This window comes from Marmota flaviventris, chromosome 20 (genome assembly GCF_047511675.1).
Source record: "Marmota flaviventris isolate mMarFla1 chromosome 20, mMarFla1.hap1, whole genome shotgun sequence".
Lineage (NCBI taxonomy): Eukaryota > Metazoa > Chordata > Mammalia > Rodentia > Sciuridae > Marmota > Marmota flaviventris.
Window position 1 is genome coordinate 16,960,833 of NC_092517.1, and position 25,144 is coordinate 16,985,976.

At 49.4% G+C, this 25,144-nt stretch overlaps 1 protein-coding gene across 2 annotated transcripts; it reads right to left on the minus strand.

The window, feature by feature from the left end:
* Positions 1-5,300: 5,300 nt before the first annotated feature.
* Positions 5,301-23,910, minus strand: Tmem40 (transmembrane protein 40). Of its 2 annotated transcripts, XM_027931975.3 has the most exons (12): positions 23,641-23,910; positions 13,548-13,630; positions 12,775-12,909; positions 11,323-11,418; positions 10,738-10,791; positions 9,803-9,832; positions 9,381-9,413; positions 8,739-8,789; positions 6,505-6,576; positions 6,327-6,401; positions 6,022-6,078; positions 5,301-5,841 (listed from the first exon to the last, which is right to left on the minus strand). In XM_027931975.3, exons 1-12 carry the CDS (start codon positions 23,892-23,894, stop codon positions 5,822-5,824), a joined length of 960 nt encoding a protein of 319 aa, XP_027787776.2. In that variant the 5' UTR covers positions 23,895-23,910; the 3' UTR covers positions 5,301-5,821. The 2 variants fall into 2 exon arrangements, with proteins under 2 accessions (XP_027787776.2, XP_027787777.2); XM_027931976.3 differs by lacking the exon at positions 12,775-12,909 and having other exon boundaries at positions 23,641-23,909.
* Between the last annotated feature and the right edge of the window lie 1,234 nt (positions 23,911-25,144).

Here is a 25,144-nt window from a genome sequence, read left to right on the forward strand (position 1 = left end):
ACTAAGAAATATGGTGATCTTATTTTTCCCTTGGGGTCCAGTTTGATTGACTTGGATGTAGATTATCACCCCAAAGTGCTCCAGCAGCTTTTTGTCGAGGTGGTTTTCCACAAGTCTAGTGGACCCTGTAGTCATTTGTCAACTTCTGTATCACCTTGCTCTCCCATGGTCTAATGTGATTTTTTTTTTGGGGGGTGGGTACTGGGGGCACTCGACCACTGAGCCCCATCCCCAGCCCTATTTTGTATTTTATTTAGACACAGGGTCTCACTGAGCTGCTTAGGGCCTCACCATTGCTGAGGTTGGCTTTGAACTTGAGATCCTCCTGCCTCAGCCTCCCCATCTACTGGGATGACAGGTGTGTGCCACAGAGCCCAGCTCTGAGTCTCATTTTGCAAAGGAAGAAACCAAAGCTTTCAGAGTTAGACAAATATTCATTGTAAAAACGTTCTGCTTTGTCAAATCTGCTTGACTCCTGAGGTTTTCGCCCTGAACCACTAAACTCCCCAGCCAATCATTGTAATTAGAGTTAATTTAGGAAAAGAAAAAAAAAAAAAACAAGATCTAACTAAACTGCTACACGTCCACACACATCTCTCAGCTTTCGTGTTAGAAGTTATATTAACAAACTCAAATTTTGGAATAAAAGGGGGCCCATTCTGCATAATTTTTTTTCTTTTTTGGGTGCTGGGGAGTGAACCCAGGGCCTTGCTCGGGGTAAACCTGTGTGTGCTCTACCCTTGAGCCACTTGAGCCACAACCCCAGACCTTCTTAATTTCGGAAAAGTGGGACATCAAGCTCAACAGAGAAAGCAACGTGTTAGCTTGCTTGGGGATGTGGTTCAGAGGTTAAGCACCCCTGGGTTCAATCTCCAGAATTTCCCTCCTCAAAAAAAAAAAATTCTATAGTAGCTATTTGAATATATATATATATAATGTTTTATATATTATATATATTTATATTATACATATTTAATTTTAATAATTTTTGAAGTACTGGGGGATTGAACCCAGAGGCTCTCGACTACTGAACTACACCTCTAGCCCCTTTTTATTTTATTTTGAGACAGGGTCTCATTAAAATTGCCCAGCTTGGTCCAGAATTGGAGATCCTCCTGACTCGGCCTCCTGAGTCGCTGAGATGACAGGCATGCACCCCCAGCTCTTATAGAAATCTTTTTTTTTTTCCCTGCATTCCTTAGGATGGAATCCAGGGCCTCACACATGCTAGGCAAGCACTCTACCCCTGAGCTGCACCCCCAGCCCAAAAATATATATATATTACTGAGCTTGAAAAAGCATGCATGCCTCTGACCCAACAATTCCATCTCTTGAAATTGGGAACTTAATCCCCATAATTTTAATAATTAAGAGAATAAATTAATAATTATGATAATCGTAGTCATCCAGATAATGGGTAATTAAGGACAAACCGATAATTTAACTAGAGGAATGCTCCTGGAAAAACAAATTAAAATATCTGTCCTGTTTTGGGTGAGAGATCTCAGCGACACCCAGAAAGACTTCATAAGAGTGTACCCTGAGGTGGTGGCCAGGGTGTAGCCAGGGGACCATCTGCATCAAGGTTACCTGGGAATGTGTTTAAGAAGGTAAATTATCTACTGGGAAGGTCGATCAGTGGGAGAGCATTCTTAGCAGGCATGAGGTCAAGGTTCAATACCCCCCCAAAAAAAAAAAATGGTAAAGATGCTTAATTCTGATGTTCATCCTAATTTAAGGACTATGGCCCTAGAGATTATTTCCTTATATATGGCAGTATGGAATGTTTAATATTATATTTTCTGACTTTCCTGAAGTAAGCAGACTTTGCCAACGCAGCACAATGTCTACCTTTGTTGAAGATCACATTATGCCCTATTCGAATAATTATGTCTCAATTTAATTTTTTTTTTCTGTATCCCAAGGGGCACTTTAACACTGCACTACATCCCAAGCCCTATTTATTTTTATTTGGAGGCAGGGTCTCATTGAGTTGTTTAGGGCCTTGCTAGGTTGCTGATCTCAAATTTGTGATCCTCCTGCCTCAGCCTCACAAGTTGCTGGGAATACAGGTGTGCACCACCATGCCCACATGGATTTAAATTTAAAACATTTTGTTTTAAATTTTTAGTGGTAGTTGGGCACAATGACCTAACTTCCTTCCCCTAAGTCCCGCCTTTTAAAGGTCCCACCACCTCCAGATAGCGCCACCATTTAGGTCCAGGACCTTATGCAATTCTAAGCAAGCACTCTACCACCGAGCCATACCCTGGCCCCTTAACTCTGCATTCTTTATGGTACCTATTTCTACCACCATGATGGATCTCAAATTCACCTAATACTTGCTTATTCATTTAGAACCTTCTGTTTTGTCTAAAATCCTGAAAACTTCCACGGCTACCTAAAGCTTTTATTTCTGTGATGCAGTGCTGGGGATGGAACCCAGGGCCTCGTGCATCTTAGGCAAGTGCTTTGTCACTGAGCTACGCTGCAGCTTGCTTGCTTCATTCATTCATTCATTCATTCATTCCTTTATAGCGGGGATTGAACCCAGGGACACTTCGCCACTGATCTCTATGCTCAGTCCTTTTTATTTATTTCGAGACAGAGTCTCCATCAGCTGCCTAGGCTGGCCTTGAACTTGGAATCTTCCTGCCTCAGCCTCCCAAGGACAAGGGGCTTGCACCACTATGCATGATTGGCATCCTAAATCTTGGTAGCTTTCTCTCTCTCTCTCTCTCTCTCTCTCTATCTGATGTCTCAGAATGCTGGAAGCAAAATCAAAAAGGCACTGAGGCCTGAGGGTACGTCTCTCACATTGGTAAGGGAAGACATCTCCCCAAGTCCAAGGGCAAAGCCCCCCCAGCTCCATCGAGCTGACCTTGCATTTGGGAAAAGAGCTCTGCTTTCCATACGAAAGGTCAGGGGTGCTCCACACCCAACAGGGACAACAGAGGCCAATGCCAGCCCACCTGGCAGGAGCAGGAGCCAGAGTCAACAGTTGACTCTCAGCTCAGTGTTTTCCTTCGTTGCTAGGAAACCTCCAGACGCCGCTGCTCAGTGACTAGCGCCCTCTTGTGTTCACGCGCGGTAATAACACCTACAGTTGAGCCAGAAGCAAATATTTCTCTCCTCCTATTTTCTAGGCTTTTTACTTGCTCAGTAGCAAGATGTCAATGGTTTTTATTTAGTGCATCACCGGAATCATTTTGTTCTGGAATAAACCATTCCAAAAACGATCGAGGATGTGCTCACAGTTTGAAAAAATAGCCATAAAAAGCCATATGGCTCTACTCAAGGAAAATGTCGTTTATTCCTTTTCATTGCTGTGTGATATTTCAGTATATGATGACATCACCACCTGGGCTATTTCCAGGTTGGGGCTATTTTGGACAGTGCTGATGTTGATGTTGATACCCATGTTGTGCTGAGTTATGTCTCCAGGCGACGTACCTAAGAATAAAATTGCTGGACCACGGAATAGTTGTGTTATCTTTGACTTGATTAGATAATGCTCAACAATTTTCCAAAAGTAGATGAACAAATAAACGTACATTCCCATCCAGCAGGAGATCTTCATTCTAACTGCTCTCCAGGGTTACCTTTGATATTATCAGACATTGATTTTCACCAACCTGGTGGTTATATGGGGTAGCTCACTGTCATTTTATGTTTTTGTGAAACTGAGGATTGAATGCAGGGGTGCTCTACCACTGAGCCATATCTCCAGTCCTTTTTTATTTTTATTTTTTTTATTTTGAGAGAAGGTCTCACTTTCTGAGGCTGGCCTCCAACTTGTGATCCTCCGACCTCAGCCTCCTGAGTCGCTGGGAATACAGGCATGTGCCACCTTGCCTACTGCTATTGTTTTTCCCTAGAATGAATGAAATCAAGAACCGTTTCCTTCCGTTTTGGAGATTCCAGTGCATAATTGTTTGGGCAAATACTGGGGAAAACACATCATGGTGAGAGCCCATGGCAGAGAAGAAACACTCATCCCATTGCCAGGAATCAAGAGAAAAGAGGGTCTCCCTCTATGCTAAGGGCACGCCCCCAATGATCTAAAGACCTCTCATAAGGCCCCGCCTCTTAAAGGGTCCATTTCCCAAACTACAACATGTACCCATCTTCACCCAATTCACACCTTGCGTGGCCCCAGCACACTGGACTTCTTAATGGATTGTGGGCATGATATCTGCCTTCGCTCCTCCATGCCTGTACCTTCGGCATGGACAGCCCTTCCCTGTCTACCTGGTGAAAATCCAGGTCCAATGTCAAGTGCTTTGTCCAGTTTTCTAGACTCAACCAACAGCACTTTCTTCTTCCAAGTCTGGTCCTGGCCCAGATCCTCTGGAGTGGACAAAGGACCTCAGGATCTGTGTCAGGAGACGGGGACAAACAGCTGCTACTGCCCCTGTGAGCTTGTCTTCTGTCCCCCCAAGGAAGATGTCTTGCATGGCCTCGAAATACTCACTACCCCATCCTCCTTCCCTGGGACCACAGGAGAAACCCAGTCGGCGGGGTCCAGGACACTAGAAGCTAAACTCAACCTCCCCGCTGCGGCCTCCATTTCCGAACCGGCCTTCCTGAGCTCAGGATCCAATGCTTTATTTTTAGATCACACACTGCAATGGGGCTGGGGCTCCACCCGCTGCCTGACATGTAACCGGACCCCAGGTTGGCACTGGCCATGAACTCCAGCCACAGAGGAGCTTCGAGAAGTCCGGGGTCCTGCCGGGGCTGGGTCCCTGGGAGGCTCAGCTGGGATCTGGAGAGAGTGTGGGAGCCCCTCTCCTTGGACAACCTCCCAGGGGGGGAAGTTGACCAGCGAGAACTGAGGTTGGACTTGTGTCCCCACCGTGCAAAAACCCAACAGGGGAGGACAGAAGACAGAGTTGTCCTGCTTCTGTTTCTCCTTTGTGCTCCGTGTTCCACTTGGTGCATCTGCCACCGTCTTAACACAGTGGAGGTTCCTAGCAGGCAGTCAGCTCAGGGCCTTCAGGCCACGCCCTCTGCTTGACCACGCCCTCCGCTTGACCACACCCTCCACTTGACCACGCCCTCTACTTGACCACGTCCTCTACTTGTCCATGCCCTCTACTCGACCACGCCCTCCACTTGACCACACCCTCTACTTGACCACGCCCTTACTCGACCACGCCCATACTTGGCCACGCCCCCACTTGACCACGCCCTTGCTTGACCACGCCCCGGCTTGGCCACGCCCCTTACATGCTTCAAAGCGGGCACCAAATATGTTCTTGGACTCCAGAAACCAGGGCATAATATTTAGTTGACTCTTTCAGTGCAGGAGAGTGTTTATTTGAATTGATGGCTTTGGGGACAGCAGGGCTGAGGGAAAATTCCCAGGGGCTGTGGTGTTGGTCCCCTTCTTCTTACCTGCATCAGGTTCACTGGGGGGGGGACCCAGGCTGGTGGCTCCATGGCTCTGGGTAGTGAGCTCTGCCCCAGGGTGGCTCTTTGGACCTCAGAGCGCATCAGCATGGTCTGAGATTTTGGAAGAAACCAGAAGCCCAGACAGAGCGCCCACCTGGAGGGTCCCCTGGGCTCTTGGGCCCTCTGCCCAGAACCATCGCTTTGCAGAAACTTCCTGCTGCTCCGGGTGCCTGGGAAGGGCTCAGGCCCGCGCCCTCCCTCTGCCCTCCACCCTGGCAGCTGGATGGAATTCTGGGGCTGCCCAAATGATGCCCCGGCCTGGGCTCCTGCCAAGGTCCAGCCCACATGGAAGGAAAAGAACTCTCTTGATTGCTTTGGGATGGCCTCCTGTGGTCTCCCAGAACGTGGCTCTGTCCCCGTGGCCTCAGTGGGTCTTCTTGAACCCTGGAAAGCAAAGCCAACAGGATGCACAGAGAGGCCCTGGACCCTTCTGGGGCCACACAGCTACTAAACAGGCCCCAGGTAGGATTGACTCCCGAGTCCCCTGCCTTGGTGGGGTATTTCCTAGAGATGCCAAATCTCCTTTCCTAACAGGGGAGAGGAGGAAAAAATACCCAAATTTACCTATTAACTTCTGGAAGAGGGGGATGAAGCCCTGCAGGACGCTGTGGACACGGTACACTGCTCAGAAACAGAAAGAAAGGCCGGTCAGGGCTGTGCCGGAGCAAGGGGTCCATGCCCAGGCCCACCCTCCTGTCCACCTGGGAAGAAATCAGGAGCATAAGGGAATTTAAAAAAATAATTAATAATAAGTTGAGATGGTCACTCTCTAGTCCGTGGTCAGCACAGATGGCCATCCCTGTGGATCCATGCATGCATGGGCAAGCGCACACGTGCTCATGAGGTTTGGGGTACCCAGGGGGGCTTACCCAGCCCAAAGTAGATGCCCATGGTCTCTAGAGAGGCGAAGGTGAGCAGGCCGACCCCGAGGGACATGAACCAGTCTGGAGGACAGCAAAGGAGAGCCTGGTCAGCCTACAGGTCTGCAGGGCCCTGGCCTCCCCCACAACCCCTGCGGCCCTCTCCCAGTTTTCCAGGGGTCCTCACCCGCATAGTAATGGTAGCACACCAGCAAGGCCCCGATGGCGAAGCACAGAAGGACAAAGTGGAAGAACTCGTCTACAAAGGAAAAGCCACAGGGTCACAGCCTCCTTCCCTCTCCCCTCCCTCTTTAGGTGGTCCTGGGGACAGGGACTTTGTGCTCTGCTGCTGGGCTACACCCCCCGTCCTCTCTTGCTTGATTTTGTTGGTTTTGATGGAGACGCGGGGTCTCCCTATGTTGCCCAGGCTGGTCTCGAACTCCTGTGCTCAGGCAATGCTCCTGCCTCAGCCTCCTGAGGTGCTAGGACTGAACGTGGGCCCGGTGGCCTCTTTTTTTGGTACCAGGGATGGAACTCAGGGGCACTCAACCACGGAGCCCCATCCCCAGCCCTATTTTGCATTTTATTGAGAGACAGGGTCTCACTGAGCTGCTTAGGGCCTCACCATTGCTGAGGCTGGCTTTGAACTGGAGATCCTCCTGCCTCAGCCTCCCAAGGCAATGGGATTATAGGCGTATGCCAAGGTGCCCGGATCTTTTTTTTTTTTTTCCTGGTATTGGAGATTGAACCCAGGACCACTCTACCACTGACTTACATCCCTGGCCCTACTTATTTATGTATAGACAGGGTCTTGCTAAGTTGCCAAGGCTCACTGGTGACTTAGGGCCCCCCAAATTTCCACCCCTCCCAAAATTGTAAAAGTGTGCAATGAGATCCAGGTACGGAGGTGCACACCTGTCACCCCAGCAACTCAAGAGGCTGAAGCAGGAGGATCAACAAGTTCGAGGCCAGCCTCAGCACCTTCGCAACTTAGTGAAACCCTCTCTCGAAATCATAAAAAATAAAAAGGGTGAGAGATGTCGCTTAGTGCTAAAAAGCCCCTGGGTTCCATTCCCCAGTACCGAAAGACGAACCACAACACACACACACACACCATGTTTAAAGTTACAAAAGTGACCAAGGTCAGCTCCCTGAGTGGGGTGCCAAGGCTGCAGGAAATGTCCAGCACAGACTCTGATGTGCTCTGAAGCTTTGGACAACTGTCCTGACCTCTCTGAGCCTCTGTGTTCTGATGGATACAACTCAAGGTCAATGATAGGCTCTTGGATGGGAAAGTGACCCCAGACAGCACGAATGTTGCAAACCACTGCTATCAAGGGCAATTTGAAAGCAAGTAAAAGAAAGGTGGGGAGGGGCAAAATTGTTTGCTCCTAGGGGGAAAAAAAAATCGAAATGAATATTTCTAGAACATTCTTGGCTCTGAAGTCCGTTACGCTTTAGAGGGAAAATGTCCACCATGCAGAACTAGACACCGTGTAAGAAGAAAGCATCCGACTTAGGTCTCTCTGGAGACAGACAACCTGGACCGTGAGGCGCATGAGCAAACATTTTTTTTCTTCTTTCTTCCTCACTTGATTTGTCAGCAATGCAAAATGGATTCCCAACAGAGATGTTCTCCCCGAATCTATTTTCTCAGGAAAAAAAGAAACAGCATACTACAGGGACACAGCCACATGGATGTTTATAGCAACACAGTTCACAACAGCTAAACTGTGGAGCCAACCTAGATGCCCTTCAGTGGGTGAATGGATTAAAAAAAATGTGGCATATATACAAAATGGAATATTACTCAGCGATAAAAAAGAACAAAATCATGGCGTTTGCAGGTAAATGGATGGAGTTGGAGAAGATAATGCTAAGTGAAGTTAGCCAATCCCCAAAAAAACAAATGCCGAATGTTTTCTCTGATATGAGGAGGCTGACTATAGTGGGTAGGGAGAAGGAGCATGGGAGGAATAGAGGAACTCTAGATAGGGCAGAGGGGTGGGAGGGGAAGAGAAGGGGCAGACTGTGCTCGAATACACAGGGGCGAGGGAGGCCCATTTCTCCCTCTGGGGTGTGACATCTTCTAAAACAACTCGGACATGGCCTGCACTTTTGAGCCCCTTTTGAGGCACTTGGCACCCGAGTGACCTCACATACAGCACAAAGAGCACAGAGCCAGCGTTCAAGTCCAGGCCGTGCCGTTGGGTAGACATAAGTCACCCTCCGATCTTGAGCCTCCGTTTCCACATCTGAATCAAATCAGAATCACTGTCGCAGCTTCTTGGGGTGATTCAGGGCTGAGGGATTTGCCCACTGCAGGGCTATGGTCACCACTGTCCTAGGCCACCAGTCACTTTGTCCCCACAGCAGCTTGGAGCAGCCAGGCACACGGGCTTGGGAACAGCGTTTCCTTACCATCTTTCTTTATGTTCAGTCTTTGTAACTCAGAGGCCGCCTCCTCTTCTCCTTGGGAATAAAAGACAAGTATGTTTAGTTTTTAGTTTTTTTTTTTTTTTTTTGGTACCAGGGATTGAACTCAGGGGCACTCAGCCACTGAGCCCCCTCCCCAGCCCTATTTTGTGTTCTATTTAGAGACAGGGTCTCCCTGAGTTGCTTAGGGCCTCACTAAGTTGCTGAGGCTGGCTTTGAACTCGCGATCCTCCTGCCTCAGCCTCCTGAGCTGCTGGGATGACAGGCGTGGGCCCCCGTGCCTGGCTAAGTGTTTGGTAAGGATGGCAGGGGGCTTTCTCTTCCCTGCCTTGCTGAGCACTGGTCTCCCGGATGCTTCCTTGTGGGTCGAAGGACACGCACAGCAGCCAGGAGCAGCAGCAGCCACGGGAACCATGAATCTGGAGGCCGGCTGGCCTTCACCCTCTTCCCTCTGTGGGCCTCAACCTGAGTTCTATTCCATCCTCCTTGTTCTGGAAGCTCATGGTGACATTGTGGCTGATGACCACATCCCTGCTGGGACTGACCGATCCTCTCAGGCCATCTGTAGTCCCTCCTATCCCCTGAAGCCCAGGTCCCCTCCTGCTCTCCCCAGGGCTGCGTATTTACCACTTGCTGAGTCTGAGCCTCGCCTTCGGATTCCTGGAATAGAGAAGCCCAAGGTTAGTGGCCAGGCCAGCTTGGGGTCCTCAAAAGGCGTCTCCACCCTGGGGAAAGCCAGGGGTGGTGACCTGTCAAAATTCTCCAGCCACAGAAGATTCCTCCTGTCTCTGCCAATGGCTGACCGAATCCCCCCTTGCCTTTGGCCTAGACCCCCTTTCTAATCTCCACTGGCTCCTGGCCTCAGGCTGTGGCCAGTCCTGCCTGCTTGCTGAGACCAGGCCAGAGCTCCAGGGCCCCAAGAGGCCTTGGGGTCCTGTCTCTCATAGCCACTCACAGTGGCAGTGGGTGGCCCTTGGGAGAGAGGTGACACCCAGACCTTGCTCGGCACGGGCAGGGGTGAGCCCTCGTCCCTGCATGGACACACTCACCTGATTCCCCGGAGAGCATTACTTCTCCACCTGCACAGAAGGAAAACCAGGGGTCACTACCCATGATCCTCTGGGGGGCAGAGGCTAGGGAGGAAGGTGGGTCCCAGTGAGGATCAGGGGGAGTCGGGAGCACATGAAATGAGGGGAGACCCCAACCGTATAATTTATTAGCATCCTAGAGGCCTCGAGGGTAAAAAGTCATCTACTAATAGATGACTATATTTTTACCTTTTCTATAGTGATAAAAATCACTTTTATTATATATATAAATAAACACACATATGTATTAGGAGGTTCTGGGAATCGAACCCAGAGGTCTTCTACCCGTGAGCCACACCCCAGCACTTTTTATTTTTGAGAAAGGGCCTCCCTAGTTTGCCCAAGCTGGCCTCAAACTTGCAAATCATTCTAATTCCGCCTCCTGAGCTGCTGGGATTATAAGCCTCTAGCTCCAGGGATTGAACCCAGGGGCCCTTCACCCCTGAGCCCCATCCCCAGCCCTTTCTATATTTTATTTACAGACAGAGTCTCGCTGAGTTGCTTAGGGCCTCACTAAGTTGCTGAGGCTGGCCTCGAACTCTCAATCCTCCTGCCTCAGCCTCCAGACCCGCTGGGATTACAGGGGTGAGCCACCACTCTGACTTGCCTAACATTTTTAAACAGCCCAGCATGCCCAGAGGAGTACTGATCTTGTCCCATTTTGCTGATTGGGAAGGTGAGGCCCAGAAAAGGTTGAGTGACTTGTCTAGGTCCTCCTATAGCTCAGAAGAGAAGGGAAGATTTCCTACAAACAAGTCTCAGCAAAGGGAAGACACCCCGTGTGTCCCCACATGCCCTCTTTAAGCACTCGACCACCCCCATCGACTTTTGCCAAAGCCCTGAGTCCTCAGGTCCTCCTGATTCTCTTTTCTCCAAAGGTTCTGGACACCACTTACCTCCATAGAGCTGAAGTTCATCCTTCAAAATGTCAGGGTCCCCGTGCTCAGCACCTGAGTGGAGACAGTCCTCTTAGGTCCCCAGACACAGTGTCCCAGGGCCATTTCCATCTCTCATGGGTCTGAAGCCGGAGAAACTAACACAGTCCCAGGGCTTGGGGGCGAGGCAGCTTAGCCTCACGAGGGCTCTCAGCCTCCAGAGAGAACTCCGTGCAGTTACCCATTCTACAGATAAGGAAACTGAGGCTCAGGGGATCGATTAGGGCTGGGGTGTACTTCAGTGGTGTATCCCATAGCAGTGTGCTTGCCTAGCATGCATGAGACCCTGGATCTGACCCCCAGCACCGGGGATCAAGGGGGAGAAAAGCTGAGTTGCTTATATGGCCTCACTAAGTTGCTGAGGCTGGCCTCGACCTCGCAATCCTCCTGCCTCAGCCTCCAGAGCCACATGTGGTTTATATAACCATATGTGGGAATTTTCACCAAGTATTTATGATCTCGAATGAATTCTACGATTTGTCATCTTTCTCTCTGACTTCCCCAGGAAGATGAAGAACAGGAGCAAGGGGGAAGTCCTGTGCCTACCAGGTGACCTGTCCCGGTGGGGGTGTCCAGGCCCTGGGCTCCGTCCACGTCCACGTTTCCCAGGAACTCTGAGGTGCCGGTCCTCATTGCCGCTATCTGCAGGGAACAAGCACAAGCCAGCTGTGGGAGAACCTCAGGTTGGGATTTTTAGAACTTTTTCTTTTTTTAGGAGAAGGAGTTTTGCTTTGGGGACTGGGGGTTATGAGACCTGCCTCTTTTTCTGTCTCACTTCATCTTTCTTTCTTGCTTGCTTTCTTTTCTTTTCTGACAAAGCCTTGAACCTGGGGCACTTTCCCCCCTGAGCTACATACCCCAGTTCTTTTTATTTTGAGACAGGGCCTGGCTGAGTTGCTGAGGGTCTCACTAAGAGGCTAAGGCTGTCCTCAAACTTGTGATCCGTTAGCCTCCGTTTTCTGAGTCACTGGAATGACAGGCAGGTGCCACTGAGCCTGACGTCTCTTTTTATTTTTTAAATATTTGTAGTATTTAATACCTTTATTTTATTTATTTTTATGTGGCGCTGCGGATCGAACCCAGGGCCTCACACATGCTAGGCAAGCGCTCTACCACTGAGCCACCACCCCAGCCCCCCAAGGGTGATTTTTTCCTCCTATTTCACTATTGATATTTCTATTTTGATTCCTATATCTCTTTATTTTTTTCAGTGCTGCGGATGGAACCCACAGGTGCTCTACCACAGATGCCGGTCTTTTTTTTTAATTTGGAGACAGGGTTGCTGAGGCTGGCCTTGAACTTGCGATCCTCGGGCCTCAGCCTCCCAGGTTGCTGGGATTGCAAGTGTGCGCCACTGCACCTGGCTTCCATTCCTATATTTCCTGCAATATCTTATAACTGAAAACAAAACTTCATTTAAAAACCATTAGGGGCTGGGGATGTCCCCACGTGGTACAGCGCTTGCTTGCCTGACATGGACAAAGCCCTGGATTTGATCCTGATCAGTGGTGGGTCTGTTGCTTTAATAGGGAGGTGGCTATTTTTTGGGGGGGCGGGTACCAGGGATTGAACTCAGGGGCCCTCCACCACGGAGCCCCCTCCTCAGCCCTATTTTGTATTTTATTTAGAGACAGGGTCTCACTGAGCTGCTTAGGGCCTCACCACCGCTGAGGCTGGCTTTGAACTCAAGATCCTCCTGCCTCAGCCTCCTGAGCGGCTGGGATGTCAGGCATGACTCTCATACTTTTGTTTTAGACAATTATTTATTTATCTTAGGTGGTGCTGAGGATGGAACCCAGTGCCTCACATGTGCTAGGCCAGCGATCTGTCACCAGGTCACAACCCCAGCCCAATTTTTATGCATTTTAGATGAATAAAGAATACATGATTTATTTATTTATTTATTTCAGGACTGGGATGGAACTCAGCGCCCCCAAGCATGCTAGGCAAGTGCTCTGCCATTGATCTACAGGGCCACCCCTAACACCATTGCTATACCTGAGGAGGAGGAGGAGGAGGACGACGATGAGGAGGAGGAGGAGGATGAAGAGGAGGAGGACTTGTCTCTCTCATATTGCTTTCGGGGAAAGAGTTCAGACTTCCCATGTTGCTTGTGGAAATCTGTCTCTCCATCTGGGAGGCACACACAGGCAAGGGGTGAGTGCTTCTGGCCTTTCCCACCCGGGGACCAGCAGGGGTCCACTCGGACCCCGGGGGTGGTAGAGGGTCAGGAGGGACAGATGATCTTCCCAAACATCTAAGGTCAATGGAAGGTGCAGGGGTTCAAGGATCTCAGAGATCCCATGGGACCCAAAGGCCCAGGGAATTGTTCTGAATATGGATTCCAGAAAAGAGGATCTTAAGCCCCCTCCCCTGCCCAGAGACCACTAGACACTGTAGAGTCTGCCACTTGGGATTCTCTCTAAATTACTCTGGAAGTTACTGGGAAGCTGGGATGCCCGTCACACCTCCAACCTTCCCATACCCCATTCTGGGGCCACTGAGGATCCTTCCCACCCTCGAAGGCCCCTCCCTAGCGCCAGCCCAAGCCCCTAACAAGGCCATGAGATTTGGGAAATAAATAAGGGTGCCCTCAGCTACAAACGGTTGGGAGACAGACTGGACCGATTACGTGTGTGTGTAAAATCATTTCAGCTATGATTTGAGCCCCTGCACCAAATAAGCTGAGCAAGGTCTTCTTCCATCCCACCTCCTCCTGGATCCCACTTGCCAAGTGGCTTTGCCCAGAGGATCAGAGAAGGCAAACATACGGTCTAGATCTTCTGTCTCTTTGTGGATTTGATTGTCGTCTTGAGAGTGGGAGGAGGATCCTGAAGCATCCATGGCTTTTCCCCTGGAGGATAAACAATGATAATTAATTTCACTTTAGCTAATGTCCTTAATATATAAAGAGCCTGGCAAGCAAATAAGAAAAAGACAGGGGCTGTGGCTGGGGGTCAGTGGTAGACTGCTTGCCTGGCATGCATGAGGTGCTGGGTTCTATCCTCAGTACCACATAAAAATAAAATAAATGTATTGAGTCCACCTATAACAAAAAAAATATTTTTTTTAAAAAAAGACAAACACCCAAGATTTAAATATATAAGAAAAACAACTCATAAAAAAAAAAAGAAATATAGGGCTGGGGTTATGGCTCAGTGGTAGAGCGCTTGCCTAGCATGCGTGGGGCACTGGGTTCAATCTTCAGCACCACATAAAAATAAACAAATAAAATAAAGGCATTCTGTTCATTTATAACTACAAAAGAATTTTAAAAAATAAATATACCAATATTTGACTAATGATCATCTTTTGAAAACATTAAGAACATTTTCTTAGGTATGATATTTATATTGGTGTATGTGTTATATTGGTATTACATTTATCCTTAATTTTACTGACACATGGCCAAATATTTCAGATAAAATATATGATTTTGGAAACTGCTTCAAGATAATCTTGTTGGGACGGGGCACAGTGGTGAACACCTGTCATCCCAGCCGCTCAGGAGGCTGAGGCAGGAAGATCTCGAGATCAAAGCCAGCCTCAGCAATGGTGAGGCCCTGAGCAACTCAGTGAGACTCTGTCTCTAAATAAAATAAAAAATAGGGCTGGGGATGGGGCTCAGTGGTCGAGTGCCTCTGAGCTCAATCCCTGGTACCAAAAAGCAAAAAAAAAAAAAAAATTGTTGGAGCGTTGAGAGGAATAGAAAGAGGATCCTAAAACTAAATATATGATTATAAATTGATAACTTTCGAAGCTATATCAAAAAAATAAATAGTGATTTTTCTCTGGGTGCTATTATGGGTATTTTAATTTTCTTACTTATGACCTTCTATTCTCTAAATTGAGAACAGTATTGCTTTTGTTAGACTAAAACAACCAATAGTGTTCATTATTTAAAAATGCAACATGCTTATATCACTATAGCACTTAGCTTTACAAAGGGCTTATGTGTCCTGAATTCCATCTGCACCCAATAACAAACCAGTCAGGCAGGAATTGGAATTAATCACTCCTCACATTTGAAAGTAATTTGCAGACAACAGAACATTTTCCCAAAAGATTGTTGCCTTTGTTTTTTTATAATAATTCCATAGAGGAGGACACTGGGGCAGATATGGAGTGGCTTGTGTTGGATGGACTCCAGTGTTCAAATTTTATTTAATGCACTTGAAAACATCGGTCCAGGGCACGATGGAGTCAGGCTGGAACCTGATTATTTATGGACCAAAATGACTATAAATGGTCAAGGTGAGGACAAGAAGCAGCACTTAAGGTGCAGAGGGAGGTTTGGAAATATGTCCCTTTAGGACACCATATTCTGTGTTTTCTTGAACTCTGGAGGGGTAACTAGAGGTGGGCCTTCCGATGGCACCACAGTAGGCCATAACTGAAAAAAAAAAATCCAAACATCTAACTCCAGCAAGCAGATGCTTCCCTGGGGAACTTGGAGCCAGACTTGATTTTTGCTGGGCACAGGCTCACCCAGCTGAAGACTACATTTCCCAGAATCCCTTGCACCTGGGGTAGCCACGTGACTACATCCTTGCCCGTGGCACATGCGCAGATGTGGTATGTGCAGTGGTGTGTTGAGAAATGGGTAGTGGCCCTGGGGGCAGGGGAGTGTGTACCTAGACATGGGTATAAATTTTTGTTATAAATTTTTATATAAATTTGTTATAAATTTATATAATGTTATAAATTTTTCATTGTTATAAATTTATAAATTATAAATTTTTAATTAGGCTTGTTATAAATTTTTCTGATGTAACTATTTAGCATGCAGTTTACAAACCAGAAGACAACAGAAATCCCATATGTCTATGCCTTCAGTGTAACATGGTATTTCATAAAAAAAAAATTAAAATTAAAAAAAAAAACTACTATAAACTGCCAATGAGAATGTCGCAAAATCAGACTTCAAATAAGTGCCTGATGACTACCCAATTCAGCAGAGATGCGGCAAAGAGGTTGCTTGGTCTTAATGTTGGCTCATTTTTTTCTTTGACACTGATCTAAGACGACAGTTTAACTTTCTATCTGAATATTCTCATTTTCTTGATGGCTTTCTTAAATTTAGACAAGACAATCAAGCTCTGATGTGTGGTTGACTGATTTTCAGGGGCGTAAAGACTTTAGCGTGGCAGTGCACACCTGGTATTGCAGTGGCTGGGGAGGCTGAGGCAGGAGGATCCCAAGTTGGAGGCCAGCCTCACCAAAGGCAAGGCACTTAGCAACTCAGTGCTAAGAGACCCTGTCTCTAAGTAAAATACAAAATAGGGCTGGGGATGTGGTTCAGTGGTCGAGGGCTCCTGAATTCAATCCCTGGCACTAAAAAAAAAAAAAAAAAAAAAACCAGAAAAAACCACTCTACTGTGAGGGATTTCAAGGTCTCTCGTGACATGGTTGAGCACATCTGGGAGGAACAGCACAGTAATGCACATGGCACAGTATCCCACCAACTGGGTACAAAAGACGCAAATGTTCTGCAGTGCTCAGATAACAACTGAGAATGCAGTAAAATAAACGAAGAAGTGGTATATGTGAAGCACTTATTTTCTTTTTCACATCATCTAATGGTCGTGTTTAACAACTAGCTCTCCAAATTCCTGAACATTTAACAACCGGCTCTCCTGACCAGCACCTCCTGGCTCCAGCTGCCTCTAGGTCGACTCCTGTTGGTATAGGAGCTTCCTCTTTCCTGCTTCTTACGTGCAGGAACGCCAAGCTACTGCATCCTTGAATGTAAGACTTGGGGTGCCAAATAGGCTCCAGTCAACACCCTGGGAGTGGCTGAGCCAAAAGGCAAAGGGAACCCGGTTCCTGCTAAACCTCATGTGCAGAGCTGCCAGCCTGCCCGGACCTGCCCACCCTTGAACTGCTTTGAGCACAAGAAATAAGCTTCTCTCTTCCTTGTGCCCCTGTGTTTGGGGCCTCTTTGTTATAGCAGCTTAGCTTAGCGATGCTGACTACATTCTGATTCCTACCCTAGTTCTCCTCCTACCTTCATTCCCTATGAAGACCAAAGCTTCTCACCTTAGCACCGAATACATTTAGAGCCAGATAATCTTTGCTGTCATGTACTGTAGGATGTTTAGCAGCTCCCGGGCCTGGAGGACCAACAGCACCCCTTCCACCATTTGGATCATTCCATCTGCAGGGGTTGGGGTTGTAACCCAGTGGGGCAGTGCTTGCCTCTCAGGGGTGAGACCCTAGGGTTCAAAAATCCCAAGCACCACACACACACACACACACACACACACAGTCTCCAGTCATTGCCAAGTATCCCCCCCCCGCCGCCACCCCAGGGCCAAAGTCACCCTCGTGAGAACCACTGGTTTATCAAGGTAGGAAAGACTGTCACAGCCATGGAAGTTTGGGTCAGTTGCTCAACCTCTTGCTGAGCCTCAGTTGGCTCCTCTGTGAAATGGGTGACAGTAACCATACTCATTAAATTGTATAGGTATGCAGATGGCACATGTTTAAGCACACAAAGCATTTGGAACAACCGTTGGTATACAGCAAGTGTTAACCAAATGCCAGCCAGAGATGGGTACGTGTGCAAAGGGACAATATTTGATGTGTAGCAAGAGCATGTGCTTTGGGGTTGAATCGATCAGGCCCCAACCCTACTACTGTGCACAGGCTTGACCTTGACCTTGGCAGTGCAGTTCACTTCTCTAATCACCTCATATGTAAACTGGGATGGTGGGACCTTGACAGAGAGTTAGGTGACCTGTTGATGAGGGAACCCAGGGCCTCGCATAAGTGTCTCCTTTTCTATGTGCCGTAGTTTGGATTTTTTTTTTCCCATGGGGGGGTGCTGAACTTGGGTGGTCTACCGCAGAACTCCACCCCCCATCCTTTTTATTCTTTATTTTGCCCAGGCTGGCCTCAAACTTGCAACCCTCTTGCCTCAGCCTACCACGTCACTGGAGTTACGATGTGCACCATCATGCCCGACTCAAGAGTTTAGATCTTGAACATCCCCCAAGGGCCCACGTATTAAAGGCTTCATCCCTAGAGTGGCACTTTTTGGAGGTGGTGGAACCTTTAAGAGGCGGAGCCTAATGGGAGGTCTTTAGGTCTTTAGAGACACGCCCTTTTCTATGAGGATGGTAGGACCCTGGTCTCTACCTTTCTCTCTCTTTTGCTCCCTGGCCAGGAGGGGAGCAGTTCTGTTCTATCACACAGTCCCATCATGATGTGCTGCCTCCCCACAGGCCCAAAGCAACAGGGCCAACTGCTCATGCATTGGAATGTTCAAAACTGTGAACCCAAATAAGTCTTTTTGTCTTTTTAAGTTGATTTATCTCAGACATTTTGTTATACTGACGGAAAGCTAATACGATCCAACTCCAACAGAACTCCTGTTACCTTCAGTGTCTAGCCCCAGCCCCGCACATCCCTTATCTCCTAGTTATCTAAGGTCCATTACCCTTTCTAGAATAAAAATTCTCCTTTCTCAGGAAGAATTCAACTAAGTACCAACAGGTCACTAGACATTAAAACTAACGGCTTTCTGCTGCATGCCTGTAATCCCAGCAACTTGGGAGGCTGAGACAGGAGGATCTGAAGTTCAAGGCCAGCCTGGGCAACTTAGCAAGATCTCAGAAACTTAGTGGGACCTTAAAATGTTTAAAATGGGGCTGGAGGCTGGGGATGTAACTCAGTGGGAGAGCACCCCTGGGTTCAATCCCCAGTATCAGAAAACACACACACACACACACACACACAATCCTAACTGATATCAAGGTTATGAATGACTGATAACTTTTACGCTATTAGTCAGGGCACCTTTGTATTTTGAAAAGAATTCTTTGCACATAGCAAGTGAACAATTATCTCAGTGGCTGAGATAATCTCTAATGAGGAACCTCCCTGGAAGCTAGAGAAAGCCATGTGACCTGGTTTTGTCCATTGAGAAGTGGACTTCTAAGAAGAGTTTTCCTTTTCCTGGCAAAAGAGCCTAATCATGCTGTATTTCCCGCTCCTCTCCTTTCTTCTTTAAACATGAATGTGATGGCAGGAGCTACAGTGGCCATCTTATGACTATGAGGAAAACCCAGAGCAAATGTAGATACATTGTTGAGCTATTTAGTCAGTACTGGAAACTGCCTGTATTCTTGTAACTTGAGAAAAAATAAACTTCCCTTTTATTTAAATCATTATACTCAGGATTTTCAGCATTTGTAACTGAATACCATCTGACCAACACACCTCTCTCCTATATTTGCACATTAATTGAGCACCTACTAGTTGTTGCCACTGGCAATACTATGTTGAATAAGTTGCCAACTTGTCCCCAATGAATTTTAAAATATACTAGGAGGATGTAGAAGCCAAGAGCCCGATCAGACCAGGGTCAGACAAGGAAAGTTCCTGAAAGAAGGGCTGTTGGGGCTGAATCTGGACAGGCCACCAGGAATAGTATATGCAAAGGCCCAGAGGCACAGAGCACCGCCTGCAAAGCTAACAACCGGCAGGAAGGAGCTCTAGTGAGGAATGGAACTTGGGGAGGCCCAGGGGGCACTCCCACACTATTTCCTAGCACATCACTGTCCCAAACCTTAGTCACCTCTGGCTCATTCTAGACTCTTCTTCAAGGGGTAGGGCATCTTGTTGCCCAACTCAAGGGAGGAACTGTTTCTGGACACTGCCCAGGGCTCGGCAGGGAGTTGGACACACCTAGGGTTTGTCTCCTCCACGGGATTATGGACCTAGTCAGGACGGGGACCCAGGCTGACTCTGTGTCATCTGTATCCTGTACGGGGCTGGGCAAAGCCACCAGGGTGCCCCAGGTTTGAATGTGTGCCCACCAGGGTTCATGGGCTGGAGAGTCAATCCCCGGTGCCAGTGTGTCAGGAGGTGGGGCCGAGGAGGAAGAGGTGACTGAGCCCCTAAGGCCCTGCCCTCGCAGATGAGTCACACCCTGGTCCCAGGAGTGGGTCAGCTCTTGCAGGAACCGGCTGGGGAGCCAAGAGAGCTGTGCCTGGTCTTGCTTTGCCTTCCCTCCCTGGCTCTGTGCAGGTGATGAAGTGCCATACCCAGCCCCAGAGGATTGTGGGAGTGAGCGACCCTTGGGACTGTGCCCTAATGAGTCTGCAATATCGGCACTTAACAAACCCAAGTCCCCCCTTTGGGGTCTTTATTGGTGGATCTGGAATCAGAAAAGTGAGGTTAGGGCTCAGGCGTAGCTCAAGGAGACTTGAAGGGTGATCAAGGCCGAGTGTGGTCCACTCAGATCACCAGATCCTTTTTCCTGAGTTTTACAGTAGTCTCCCATATGGGTGGCCGGCCTCCGGCCTCCCCTCTCTAAACAATGCTGGGTTACCCTGGACCTCCGTTTCTCCATGTGCAGAGAAAATGGGGGCTGCCCTCTGCAAGGTCCTTCCTGTAGGGGTGACTCTCTAGGGGACTAAGGCTCTTAAACTCTTCAGTTTATCAATTTCATCACCAAAGAAGTTGGGGTAGTAAATTTAACAGGACCTGTAAGAGGGCCCAGGGTAGCATGCACGTATCTTGCAGGAAATAGTGAGTTCTTTCAAATGCTCCCAGAAAGGGACATTTGGGGTTCAAATTGGTTAGGCAGGTACCAGGATGCTGAGGCAGGAGGATCACAAATTTGAGGACCATCAGGACAATCCAGCAAGAGTTTTATGTCAAAATAAAATTTAAAAAGGGCTGGGGATGCACCTCCATGGTAGCACCACCCCAGCACTGAAAGATCAAAAGATCCTCTGAGCTCCCGGGAAGTGGCCACCATGTTTCTCTGGCTCTGTGCTGTCTCCTGGCCCCTGGCCCCTGGCCTGGAGAAGACGCTTTACCCAGAGAAATCACAACCCGTTGCACTCAAGAGCTTAAAGAAACAGCCAGGGCCTGCGATGCTTCTTTAGCATCTTCTCCTTCCTTTTATAAGATCGTCCACACATTCGTACCCCTTCTTCCACCTCTCCTACTTCCCACTTCCTGCCTCAAGCCCACTTTATCCCCCGGCTCCTCAAGCAGGGGGTGTATCCCTTCCCCAAGTTAGTGTCACAGCCAGGACATCAAAACAGGACCAGAAAAGACAAGGGACTTGGCCAAGACCACACAGTGGGTAGGAACTCAGACCTCAGAACACTAAGTCCAAGTGCGTCAGGAACCTGCTCTGGCTTGGGTCTCGAGTGTCCACTACAGGCCAAGGCCTTAGAGACTGGGTTGTCATAACTACTGGGAGGTGGTAGGACCTTTAAAAGGTGGGGCATAGTGGAAGGTCTTCAGGTTACTAGGGGTTTGCCCTTGAAGTGGACTGTGGGACCCCAGACTCTTCTTCTTTCTCCCCACGAGGAAGACAGTTCTGTTCCACCACGGACTCCCCCGGTGATGCACAACCTCACTGCAGGCCCAAACCAATCAGGCCCTGGAACCTCCAAAACTGAGCCAAAAATAACCTTTTTTTTTTCATTATAAGTGAATTATCTCAGTTATTTCATTACAGTGACTGAAAGCTGACAAACACAGAACTGCTGAGAGGAAAAGAAGGTGGAACTGCAGGTTGCAGCCCGGAAAAAGAGCCAATTAGGATTTGTTCCAGCCAGGCACGATGGCGCACACCTGTAATCCCAGCGGCTCCGGAAGCTGAGACAGGAGGGTGGCGAGTTCAAGGCCAGCCTCAGCAACTTCTCAAGGCCCTAAGTGACTCACTTTCCACCTTCTCTCTTTGCCTCTCTCCCCCACCCACCACACACAGTGGACAACAAGAAAAACACAAAGAAAGGATCCGCATGGATGTCTCTCTAAAGAGACAGATGGTCCACATCCTTAGTCATCAGGGAAATGCCAATCAAACCCATAACAAGAGGCCACGTCACACGCACAAACATGGTCAGGGTAAGACACACACACACACACACACACACACACCATAACAAGGGCTGATTGCAGTGTGGAGAAATCAGAACCCCTCCACATTTGGCTGGTGCGATTGTAAAATAGTTGGCAGTTCCTCCAGATGTTAAGCAGATCTACCAGGCGACCCAGAAGTCCCCATCCCAGGTCGATGCCCAAGAGGAACTGAAAACCTATATCCACACAAAGGCAGGGACAGGAAGGCTCACAACAGCGCTATTAAAATAGCCGAAAGGTGAAACGACCACACGCCCATCAACTGGTGGATGGATGAACCAAATGGGATGTAACCATACAATGGAATATTATTCAGCCGTCAAGAGGAAGACTAGCTCCACGGCACCATATGAAGGAACCCTCATGACATTAAGTCAAATAAACTAGTGTGGAAGGACCACATGCTGTATGATTCTATTTATATGAAATATGCAGAAGGGACAGAGATAAGCAGATGAGTGTTATGTGGGGGTGACTGCTAAAGGATTTGGGGTTTATCTTGGGGATGATAAAAAAATGCTCTAAATTAGATAGTGATGATGGTTACACAGCTCAGAGAATGTACTAAAATCCACTGAATTGTATATATATATATATATATATATTTTTTTTTTTTTTTTTTGGTATCAGGGATTAAACTCAGGGGCACTCAACCACTGAGCCACATCCCCAGCCCTATTTTGGGTTTTATTTAGAGACAGGGTCTAAGTTGCTTAGGGCCTCACTAAGTTGCCGAGGCTGGTTTTGAACTCGCGATCCTCCTGCCTCAGCCTCCCAAGCCGTGCCCGGCCCGGCCTTGTACATTTTTAAAGAGTGAATTGTAACTGGGTCCATGAATATCATCCCAGCCACTCAACGAGGCTGAGGCAGGAGAATCACAAGTTCAAAGCCAGCCTCGGCAACTTACTAAGGCCCTCAGCAACTTAGTGAGACCCTATTTTAAAATACAAAATAAAAAGGGCTGGGGATGTGGCTCGGGGGTTAAGCACCCTCGGGTTCAATCCCTTGCTAAAAAAAAAAAAAAAAAAAGAAAGAAGAAAGAAAAAATAGATAAATGTCACAGTGTGTGAATCCCATCTCAGTAAAGCTTCTATTTGAAGAAAAAAAAAAAAGGAGGAGGGAGACTTCACACACAGGATTGCAAAAATGAAATAAGGAGGCAGGCACGGCACTGCCCAGCAGGGCCCCTGGGAGTCCCCAGTGTGGGTGGCACGTGTCCTCTGGGGCTATGGCAGTCTGAGTTCTAGGAACTTCAGGGCCGGGAGGAATCCTGTTGACAGATCTGCTTGGTTTGGACCCTAAACAGAACGCCCCAGGCTTCACTCAGTGCCACTGCCGTGACACACACTCCTGACACCCCAGTTAGGATCTTTAAGTCTTTGGGGCAGTTTTTTAAAAAAGGAGAAGAAAATAATAAGCACAGAACTGTAACCCTGGTATCCCCCTCCCCCAAAAAGAATGATGCCCAGAGGGAGGGGTGGGGCCCCAGGAAGGGCTGATTGAGGGGGCCTGGGTGTTCTGCCAAGCCAGTGTCCCCTTGAGCCATGCCACCTGTGTCCCAGGCTGTCCCCCAAGGTCCAACTCTCTGCTCACTGTCCCCCCAGGACCTTTAAGCCAGAGGCAGGAGCAGCTGTCTGGACTCACTGTCCCGGGAGCAGAGGCTGAGACCCTGGGGCAGAGGCACCCTTGCCCTCCTGTCTTCAGGATCCTAACGCCAGGTGACAGATGGGGAAACCGAGGCACAGCAAGGTCAAGGGGTTTTCTGAAGCCCTGCAGCATGCTGGTGACAGAATCAAGAGCTGGTCACCTACCAGGGACAGGCACAGGCAGGCTGGTTCTCAGATAGCTGGGAACATGCAGAGCAAGTCCCCCGAGGAGGTGCCCGATGCCACCCCTGGGAGGCCCCAGGCTCCCTGGTCCCCTTGAAAACCAACAGCCCCTCCGCCCACGGCTCCCCCGCCCCGGGTCCCTTACCTGGGTCCCTCTTCTGGTCCGAGCAGCAGGGCGACTCTGAGCAGACTGTGTGGATGCCGGCTGGGCAGGGGAAGGACAGGCCAGGCGCACCCGTGACAGGGAGGGGCGGGGCCACCGTGACCATGACTTGCCCCTGGGCCCCACTGGCTCACCCGGGTGGCATTTCTTCCTGCCAGCGCTATCGGCCCCAGGTCTTCCTGTGGGACTTGACTGTTTCCCACAACACCCCAGGAGGGGAAGAAGGGGGCAGCCATAGACTGGCCCACCCCTGGGGACATGGCCCTGCCCTTGGGCTGTGGGAGGCTGAGGATGGGCCAGCTGTGCCGCCCTGGGCGATGCCAAGCTCTGGGAGGGGAGGGGGTGGGGGCGTGGCTCAGGGACCCCTGGGCGGTGCCAAGCTCTGAGAAGGGAGGAGCTGGGGGCGTGGCTGAAGTGCCCCTGGGCGGTGCCAAGCTCTGGGAGGGGAGGAGCTGGGGGCGTGGCTCAGGGACCCCTGGGCGGTGCCAAGCTCTGGGAAGGGAGGGTGTGGGGGCGTGGCTCAGGTGCCTCTGGGCGGGGCCAAGCTCTGAGAAGGGAGGAGCTGGGGGCGTGGCTCAGGTGCCCCTGGGCGGGGCCAAGCTCTGAGAAGGGAGGAGCTGGGGGCGGGTGTGGCTCAGGTGCCCCTTCCACCTGCCACCAGGGAGCCTGATTCAGATCCCAGCCATGTGTCCCGACCCGCTTTTCAGGTTGGAGGCCACTGCCAGGTGCCACTGCACTTTGATAGACAGTTGTGGCGTAGGGGGCAGGAGAGGAGGCTCAGGACTCCTCTAGGTGGGGACTGGCAGTGCCCTCTCTGGGCAGGAAACTGGGCTAAAGCTGGACAATTTTGGAGAGAACCCTTTGCCTTGCACAAGAGGGAAAACCCAGGTCCCACCCAGGGGGGCGGGAAGGACGGCCCTCATGGGACCTCTGCTTTTCACACCCTCACCAGTCACCCGGGCTGCAGGACAGGAAACCAAAGCCACCACCGTCGGGAAGCACCCAGGCCACAGGGCAGACTGGCAAGGCCCAGGGAGCCGGGTCCCAGGAGGGCTCCCTGCAAGAGGAGTCGCCAGACCCCAAGCTCACGCCCAAGATCTTGGAATCAGCCTTGACCCTTTGCTCTTTCATAGTCTACTTACCCAACCCTTCTGGAAAATTCCATTGGCTCCCACCTTTGACATGTCTCCAGTCCAGCCCTGTCCCCCACTTCCACAGTCACCACTATCACTTCGTCCCCGCCCCCTGTTTTCATCAGGTAAAAGGGTCATGTTGGAATTCAGGTCTGCTCACATCTCCCCTCTGCCCAGCACCCTCCCATGATGCCCCACTCTCAGCACGAAACCTCACAAGGTCCTGTGGCACCTGCCCCACACCTCAGGCTCTCTCTGACCTTGATTCCTGTGACTTCCTCCCCTACTCTGCCCCAGGTCCATTGGAGTACCCCTATCACTCCAGGCAAGCCCCCCCCCCCAGCCAGGGTCTT